The sequence below is a fragment of the Furipterus horrens genome, unplaced genomic scaffold (genome assembly GCF_987537825.1).
Source record: "Furipterus horrens unplaced genomic scaffold, mFurHor1.1.pri manual_scaffold_10, whole genome shotgun sequence".
Taxonomy (NCBI): Eukaryota; Metazoa; Chordata; class Mammalia; order Chiroptera; family Furipteridae; genus Furipterus; species Furipterus horrens.
In genome coordinates this window covers 95,988,273-95,997,228 of record NW_028327180.1, presented here as the reverse complement: position 1 = coordinate 95,997,228, position 8,956 = coordinate 95,988,273, and the positions used below count along the sequence as shown (strand labels likewise).

Sequence of the window (8,956 nt, the reverse complement as noted above, 5' to 3'; positions counted from 1 at the left end):
GACAGATTGGCCCAGGGTCACCATGCAGAAGTACAAGGACTATGAACATAGCATTGAGAATCCAGGGGGCCAAGTCCCGATTTTCACAACTTCTAGCAGCATGGCAGGCAACGCAGGGCAGGCGGCGCAGACCAGGACAGGGTTTGCTATCAGCGACCTGAGCCACACGGACAGCCGCGTCTGTGACCCATGTGCCTGTGGAGGGCATTAGTGTCAGTACAGCAGGTCTCTCAGGCATAAGTTGCTGCTCTTTGCCAAGATTGGGTAGGATCTTTGAGGATCTCTGTAGGTGAGGCAGGGGTGCAGCTTTCATGAAAACTGTGATGTAAAAACGTGGGTGAGCTAGAGAGCGCCGCGGTTTGGGGTTCCCAATAGCTGTGTGACCTTTGCAAAGTCACTTAATGAGGCTTGTTTTTGTTTTTTATAAAATGAGGATACTTAAATGCCCCTTTGCGGGACGGTTTTGGGACCGAAGGAAATAATATGAGCAGAGTGCCTAGCTCAGTGCCAGAGTAAAGAAAAAGTGCCACCAGCCTGAGTCGTCCTTGGTGAACGAGTCTCAGTTCTGGGGCCCTGCCGGCAGAGCCCCTCTCCTTTCCGGGTTCCCAACCCTCTCCCGGCTTCAGTCGCTCCAGCAAAGTTCCCAACTTAGTCGACATGACGCGCAGCGCAGCCAATGGGAGGCGGAGCTTGCATTTCTTTGGGGGGGGGGGGCGGAGGGGTGGGCCCCGCGTCTCTGGTGCCTGCCCTGCTCAGTGAATGGAGAGATCGAGCGCCGGCCAGCTCACCCAGCCGCCCGGTGCCCCAGCCGCAGCCGCCGAGCTCCCGAGCCCAGCCCCAAGGCGGACCTCCCTGGGCGCCGTGCCCCACTGCGCTCGGCCCAGGTCGCTGACCCGGCCCGCACCTCGGAACGCGGGCCCGCGGGGCCAGGGGGCGCTCAGCACCTGGGCACTCCGAGCGATGCGCAGCGGGGCAGCGCCAGCCCCGCCGATGGAGCTGCTGCCGTCGCCGCCGCTCGGCGCGTCCCGCTCCGCCCGCGCCCCGTGCGCCTGAGCGCCGAGCTCGCTCCTCCTCCGCGCCAACTCCGCCGCCCGCTCCCCAGGCCGTCCGTGCTCCCCAGCGCCTCCCCAGGCTCTGCGCGTCCTGCCCCGCCGAGGTAGCCTCCTCTGGGCGCGGGTCCCTGCAAACCATGACCCCCGGGCGGACAGGAGCCGGCGCCACCGTGCGCGCCCGCCTGGCGCTGGCCTTGGCGCTGGCGAGCGTCCTGAACGGGCCCCCAGCCGCCGCCTGCCCTACCAAGTGTACCTGCTCCGCTGCCAGCGTGGACTGCCACGGGCTGGGCCTCCGGGCCGTTCCCCGGGGCATCCCCCGAAACACCGAGCGCCTGTGAGTACCCCTGCCCCGCCCCGCCCTGGCCACCCACCTGGTCCCCCAGAGGGGCCCCCAGGAGCAAGAGCCTGCCTTTTCCCTTGTCCATGCTGTATGCAGTCTGCTCTCACCCTCTCCTGGATGGGATCCTTCACTCTCTGACTTAGGGGTCTCTGGCTTTGGGCAGGTCTGGGGAGAGCGGTCTCGAAGCCCCGTGCGATGGGCGAAGAGCCGTGCCTCTCCTGGGGTGAGGGCTCCAGACGCAGGGCCCGCTGACAGCTTCCAAGCAGAACGCTGGCAGGAGACAGAGAAGAGAGTATTGCCTCCGAGGAGACCCTAGGGTGAGGGTAAGGGGTCCGCGCTCATTACTGCGGGGCGGAGGAGAAGGCTGAAGGGGGATGGGGCATCAGGGCGCGGAGACAGGAGAGAGGGCCGGAGACCGCGACCCGCTTGGAGATCAGAGTGGGCCGGCCGCTCTCTGGCTGCCCTTGCGAGGAAGTTGAGAGTGTGTGTGAAGGTCTAACTTCTGAGGAACCAAACGAATTCAAAGTGGGTGCTCGCAGAACCCGCCCTGCCTGGAGTGCAGCCTCGGAGATGCCGAGTTGCAGCCCGGGTGAATGTTTTATGGCTCGGTTATAAATGCCTCCCCAAAAGGGCCGGAGAAGGGAAATGCTGACAGCCCTTTAAATGAGACCGAGCGCTATAATCTTATAAACCGCACGCAGCCTCGGATCCTGGGCTTGGCAGCAGGAAGAGAGGCGCTTGGAGAGTAGGGTGGATTGACCCTCGTTTTAACCCCAATTGTGCAACCAAATATTTACATTTCATATGTCAACGTTTTGGAAACATTTATCATTTTGAGCCTCGGACCAAATTCAAAACTTGGACTCAGGGTGGGCTCTTCCTAGCCCGCAGTGGGGGAGTGGGGAAGGAGGGAGAAGAGTGGGTGGGGGAGGTTGGTCCTGGTCTGGGAACACAGCCCAGAAGTGGGTGAGGGTTAGCTCTGGTGTGGTCGGCTTCTCCGTGACTCGCGCTACCTCCATCCCCTTCCCCACGTGTGGCAGGGGTGGGTGCATGGGGCTTCCGCTTTGCCCTCTTGACTGTAGGCTGGCAGAGAGGGATGATGGGTCTGAGATGACTTGTCCTAGGGAGTGTTATTTCTGTTCCTCACCTCCGGCCGCCTCCTTTCTTCTCTTCTTTATATATCCCTGGGTGGGGACACGATAGAACTGCCTCCCCCTTTCCTGGAGCTTTCCTTTGGCTGAGAACCTCTCCCCACCCCCCCACCCCGCTGCAACCACAGCGATTGTTCTGCCGGGCTGAACCATGCAGTCCTAGAGGGCGAGAGCTTTACCTTCATTCACACGCGCAGAAAGCAAGACTCCGAAATGTAAAATGATTTGCCCAAGGTCCCACCGCACGTGGGTGGCAATAGAAGGGCCAGAATCCGGGTTTCCGCAACATACGATGGCACGAAGTCTGTTGTACCGCCCCCGTGAGAACGTGGCCTTAGCGGTATCTCTGGACAACGGAAGCTTAGAAAGTAAACCCTCCTCCCTCCTCGCACCGGGGCCAGTCAGAGTTAGTGAAATAATAACTGTAGCTAATGTTTAATGACTGCTTGTCCTGCCTCAATTTGTTTACACGTGCCATCTCATTGAATCTCTACAACAGTTTTACTGGTGACGTAGGTAATGCTTATGATTTCACTTTGCAGTTATGCCATCTTGTCATTTGCTGGAGGTCATGGAGCTAGTTAAGTGTTCGGATTTGAGTGTGGCTGGTTCCTAAGTCCACACCCCCTGCTCCTACTCTGCTGGTTGTCCTTGGAACAAGAGTCAGTTTGGGCCAAGATCTATAAACAGAAGGTCCTGGGAGGGTTCTGGCTGGGCTTGGGGCTCAGAATAGGCAGCTGTTGCTTCTGCTTCGGGTATACGCTGTGACATCTCGCTTACTTTGACATTAGCTCTCCTTTTGGAGACTACTTCTCCTCTCTCTTCGAAATCAGGCTGCATGTTTGGGAAGCCAAGGGGAGTGGGCCCCTCTCTCCTGGCATGTAGGAAGCCTTCACAAGCTGCCGGCACAGCAGCGCAGCGACCGTGCCACTCCAGGAGACTCCAGGGCTTCCGTCTGCTCTACAACTGGAGAAACCAAGCGGACACTGGAGTCCTGGGCTTTCCCATGGGCCCCTGCTGGAGTCATGGTCATTGGCAGGCATTGGCAGAGGAGGAGGTGCTTTGGCATACCTGACTCTCAGCTGCCTTGGTTCTGGTCACTGGTGCTACTTTGGCTGGGGTGCAGAGGGGTGATGCAGCTGCCAAGGCTGGCCCTGATTCTCCTCTCTTTCCTCTCGGGGAGACGGGGCAGCCTTTAGGGGCGAGCCGGGTCAGGATGAATGCCAGGGTTAGGAGCAGCCCACCAATAGTCCTTCACCACCCTTCACTCTCTCAGTCAACTCAGATGTAGCATTTTACGTCTGCAAACTTTTGGGGTGGGGGCTATTTGGCATGTCTCTGCAAAGGACTTCTTTAAGGGAGGGATTTCTCCTTCCTTTATTCATTTAATAAATGTTACTTGGGCTTCTACTGTGTTCTAATAACTGTGTATAAAATCATGGCACACACAGGAAAAAAGCCAGCAATTCAGTTTAAAGAATATAAGCCAAGGACAGGGGAAGGAAGCTTCCTTCAGCGAGCCCTTTAAACTTCTCAGGGTTCCGTTTTTCACGGGGTCTCCATTTTGTCAGCGTTGCTGTCAGATGCTCGGGACCTTCCTCAGATCCACGTTCCTGATCTCACGTGCTATGTTGTGTTTTAAAACAAAGAAGAAGCATTTTCTCCCTTCGTTTCTGCGGCTCTGCTTCCCGAAGAGGCTTTTCTAAAGGGCTGTGTGTGTTTCTCTGGGTTTTTGAATCCTGAGGCCTCGTATGCTCACGGCACGCTGTTAAGGAAAGCCTGCGTGGAGCCGATGGTCACCATTCGCACTTTGCTTCAGGCCCGGAATGGGGCCTGCTGAATTGTTCACAATGAAGCCGCTATCAGAGTTGGGGGTCTGCATTCCAGCTTCTTCTCCACAATGTCAGCTCATCTCCCAGAAAGAGAAACTCTCTGCCGTTTATAAACTACTGACCATTTTTTTTCCCCTCCACAAGAAGGTGACATCCACAAAAAAGCCAAATAAACGCAGAGGGGAATTTAGTGTAATTTATTGTCCACGCGGCAAAGATAGAGGACAGGAGAGGAAGTGAATGGCAGTGCCTGAAACAAAACATTTACCACGGAGCACAGAGTAAACAGATGTTGCATTTACCCTTCTGAGTACAAAAGGAGCCCACAGATGTAATTCTTCTCCAACCACAATCTCGGCCTGGAAAAGAGGAGACAGATGCAAATGAAGTCTCACATGGGGCCCCTTCTCCCCATCCTGCCTCAAGGCAGGCAGAGGGCCACTTCGCACCCGCAGCGAGGTGGTGGCCTGAACAGCGGAGTGGGGCGAGAGTGGACATCTTTGGTTTTTTACTTGGCTCCGGAACATGCTGGAGACTGCTGTATTTAAATAAACATTTCCTGTTTGCGAAGGAAAACGGGCGAAAGGCTGAAACGTGAGAATGTGGTAACTTAATTTTCTCCGTCACTCCAGATGACGGCGGGCTTCGCCAGTGTTTGGGTCCAATAAAAACCCACACCATGTCATAGGCTTTCCCTCGCTTGACCACAGAGGTCCCAAGGTCAAGTGGGAGACTTTCCAAGATGCTCAACAGCCAAGCCCTGCATCCTGGTACTCCCAGCCCCAGGGGCCAGCTCAGAGGGCCAGGGGCAAGCGGCTGAATCGCAGGGCCTCTCTGAGCCAACTGTGGCCATGTGGCTTTTCAGGGAAGCGTAGTGTTTTGCAACTTTGAACAGATTGCTTTACCTGTCTGGGCCTCTTTTTTCCTGAAGGTAGAATTCTAGTGTAGTCTTAATGGCTTTTCATTTATGGTCCTTCCCTGGTATCTAGAACAGTGCAGGCATATACAAGGTTTTCAACAAATACGTGTTGACTAAATGAGTGATGACTTTGGTTCTTACGAGCGAAAGGTGGGCAATTATAAATTTGTATTTTTATGCATGACTAAGGACAACTTCCTCGTTATTGTAACTCATTAGTTATTAAGGGTTTCTAAAATTTGGCTCTCGTGAACTAAAATTATTTCCTTACCACAGTTACCAAGGACTCCGAATGAATGATTCACCCTGGAGTCTGGTTGCCAGGCATTGCTTAGCAACCTTACAAAACTCCTACTGTGCACATGCCCATGAAAAGAGCTAGAAATCCTGAATGCTTAAATCCTAGGACTTCCTAATCAGGAACTCTTTCCTGAACCCTTAAATCCTAGGACTTCCTAATGAGGAACTCTTCAGCACCATCCTGCACTCTCTGTAGTGTTTGATTGCTACTCTTCTTGTATTTTAATTGATGTATTTGCAGGATCATTATTGTTTTGCTTTTGCCGATCACCCGGGTCTTATGTCATTTCTGCATTTTTGCCATTTTGATTGTTATATTGTTTCTCTCCAGTTCTGTTTGTTGTCACTGAGTTCTCCCTCCACTGGAAAGTGTGAACAGTGGGTCTGAGAGTCATACGATCTTTTTCGTCAACTAAATGGGCCGTGGCAAGAGGGTTTCAGAGCCCCATGCCTAGTGGTTCAGGAAGGGGCTCTTGGAGACGGCTCTGGTTTGAATTCCAGCTCTGTTACGCCTTTGCTCTTATATACTGGGCGGTTACCCCACTCTGCTGCAGTCTGTCCAGTGCCTCCGTGCGGTATTTCCACACCTGTAGTGTGGGGGTGATCATCACACTGGGCCCGAGGCAATGCCGTGCGCGGGGCCCACGGCGATCCGGGTAAGGCACTCAGCGTAGTGCCCAGCACAGCGTGTCGCCAGCTCCGGCTGCTTCCCCTTACTTGCACAGTGTGCATGGCCGACAGTCCTCGTGAGGCGGAGTAAATGAAATACCATACGGGAAGTGCTTCGTGCAGTGCCTGGCCCATCGTTCCCCGCAAAGTCTCCATGACAAGGGCCGTGGCTGGTCTTTCCATTTCTTCACCTGGGCCACGTCCAGCGGGAAGGTTTGAGAGATGCCCACTCTCAGTGTGTCCCGTGGAGGCTGGTCCTCGCCTGCACGTAGGCTGTGCCTGGCACCCTCGTGCCTGGCTTCCTCCCTCTCTCTAGCTACGGCCGGGTTGGCCTCCATTCCATAAAGAGGGGATTGAGATTGAAGTGGTTTATATCTTTTCCATGGGCACGATGCTTTGTGGTATATTTAAATAAGGAATGCAGTTTATTTATTTATTTGGGGGGGGGTTGGATTTTCATGGGGAACTTTTGGCCCTGACTTCTACTTTTTTCAATGCTCATTCCTCCTGTCTTTCCCTAAATGCCCCCTTGTACTGACTTCCTGTGTTTGCCTCCATCACTGCTTTTACTTGAAACAGCTGCATCTACTAGCATGCTCCGCCCTCATTATGTAAGGTGGTCTTAACCCTTTTTAGATCTGCTGAAAAACAAAACCAAACAAAAGAGAGAGCTTTTCTGAACCACCACGACTTGTGGACAGGATAGATGCTGAGGTATTGACTTTTCAAGGCACTCCATTACTTGTTATTCTCCAGCCTGAAATTCAAATCAGCCTTGCCTAGGTGGAAGGAGCTTATACATAATAAATAGGAAGGCTCTGATCCTCTGTTCTGAAGACCTGGATTGCGTCTTGTAACTACTGTTATGACTGGTCTGCTGCAGGGTATACTGTCCTCTCCGCTCGCTGTGGTATTCGTAGTTCTGTTGGCCAGCGTTGGATCTGAGGCAGCTCTTCCCTCCACCATTTGTGAAGAGCCATGTGATTAAACATCCTCAATATTGAGCAGATAAGGAGGTGGGGAAAGGAACGACATTTGTGGGTAAATATGTGTATTCCAGGGCCAGACGTGGCTCCAGTCCTCAGTTTCCTCATCTATAAAATGAGAATAATAATAACACCCCCCTTCATAGGATGCTGTTGGTATTGAATTAATTCACAGTGACTGCTTTGATCACAGGACGGAAGTATTCCTATCATTATTACTATTATTGTAATTCTTACTGACTATAGTCTTCCTTCCAGAGAATGCTCAGGAAAAAGCCTGATTTGGGAAAAGATGATTGACAGGGTTGAAACGTGTACCCTTGTCCGGGTCCCAACTTCCGCCAACATAATTTTGGAGGAAGTGGCCCTTCTCCTTTGAGTCCATCCAGTGGTGAGGAGCTGAGTTCTTCCTAAAGCAGTTTGTTCCATTTTTAACAACATTTTTGAGAACAATTCTTTCTTTGTTTGGGGTTGACCTTATTTCCCATCAGTTATTGTTACACAGAGCAAGTCTAATCCTTCCTCCAAATGATAGGACTTTCAAAGTCATCTTGCTCCCGTGTCTCTCGCTACCCACTTATCCGGGTCTCCTCTGTTCTCTCGTACGTTTGTACAATGATCTCAACTCTTCTGTTGTGGGAGACCTAAGAGGGGCTCTCTCCCCATTTCTAGTTATCTTCTTTGCCTGGGTTAGCACGAGACCCGCTGCTCCCTTGCTGTCGTGACGTCCATCCGTGTGTGTTAAAGGGACACTTTCACTTTGGACAGCCGTCCCCCAGCTTGGCTCACTTTAACCAGGGTGTCCAGGGCACACCGTGGCCCCCAGCCCTCCCTGCTATCGACCCTATTTTCTCCCATCCCAGACTCGTGCAGTTGACTCTTTGGAGTCTGAGTGCAACACTTCAAATTTATCCTAATTAAATTTTGGCAGATACTTTGATTTCATCAGCTTTTCAGGAACACTTCCTATTTTGTGTTTCTCATCGAGCAGAGTAATCACCCCTCTCCCCGTTTCCTCTGCAGCGACTTCAGTGAACTTGCCCTGTGGGTCTGCATCCAGGTTGTCAGTATAATCAACAGAGTCCTCTGCCTTTTTGAAAGTCTCTCTATGGTTTGGGGTGTGGATTCCATAAATACTGGGTTAGCCAAAGAGTCCGTTATGTTTTTTTCTGTACGATGGATCTAGTAGTGCTTAGTTGTCTTTAACTTCATTCAAAACAATTTTGTTAGATTGTATTGTGACAGCTGTCATATCAACGTGTATTAAAAATAACATAAAAATTGGTGAGTTTTTGTGCAGCCATTTTAATATTGAATATGGAAGAAGATATGCAACATTTTTGGCATATTATGTTTATTATTTCAAGAAAGGTAAAAAGACAACTGAAATGCAAAAGAAAGATTTGTGCAGTATAGGGAGAAGATGCTGTGACTGATCGAACGTGTCAAAAGTGGTTTGCGAAGTTTCTTGGTACTATTGACATTTTGGCCACATAATTCTTTGCCGTGGGGCTGTCTGATGCGTTGGAAGATATGTAGCAGCACCCCTGGCCTCTACCCACTGGAAGTCAATAGCAGGAGATAGCAGACGTACTCAAAATATCCACATCAATAGAGTTATTGGTGAAAATGGAAAATGTGTCTTATTTTACAGAAAAAAACCATACAGACTTTTTGCCCAATCCAATATATTGTCCTATTTTTTTC

At 51.8% G+C, this 8,956-nt stretch overlaps 1 protein-coding gene across 1 annotated transcript in view; it reads left to right on the top strand.

The window, feature by feature from the left end:
• The first annotated feature begins 820 nt into the window (after positions 1-820).
• SLIT3 (slit guidance ligand 3) overlaps positions 821-8,956 on the top strand; it is a 519,220-nt gene continuing 511,084 nt past the window's right edge. The window contains exon 1 of the mRNA XM_090288559.1: positions 821-1,386. Coding sequence (XP_090144685.1) covers positions 1,190-1,386 — 197 coding nt within the window. The 5' untranslated portion in view covers positions 821-1,189. The remainder of the gene's footprint in view (positions 1,387-8,956) is intronic.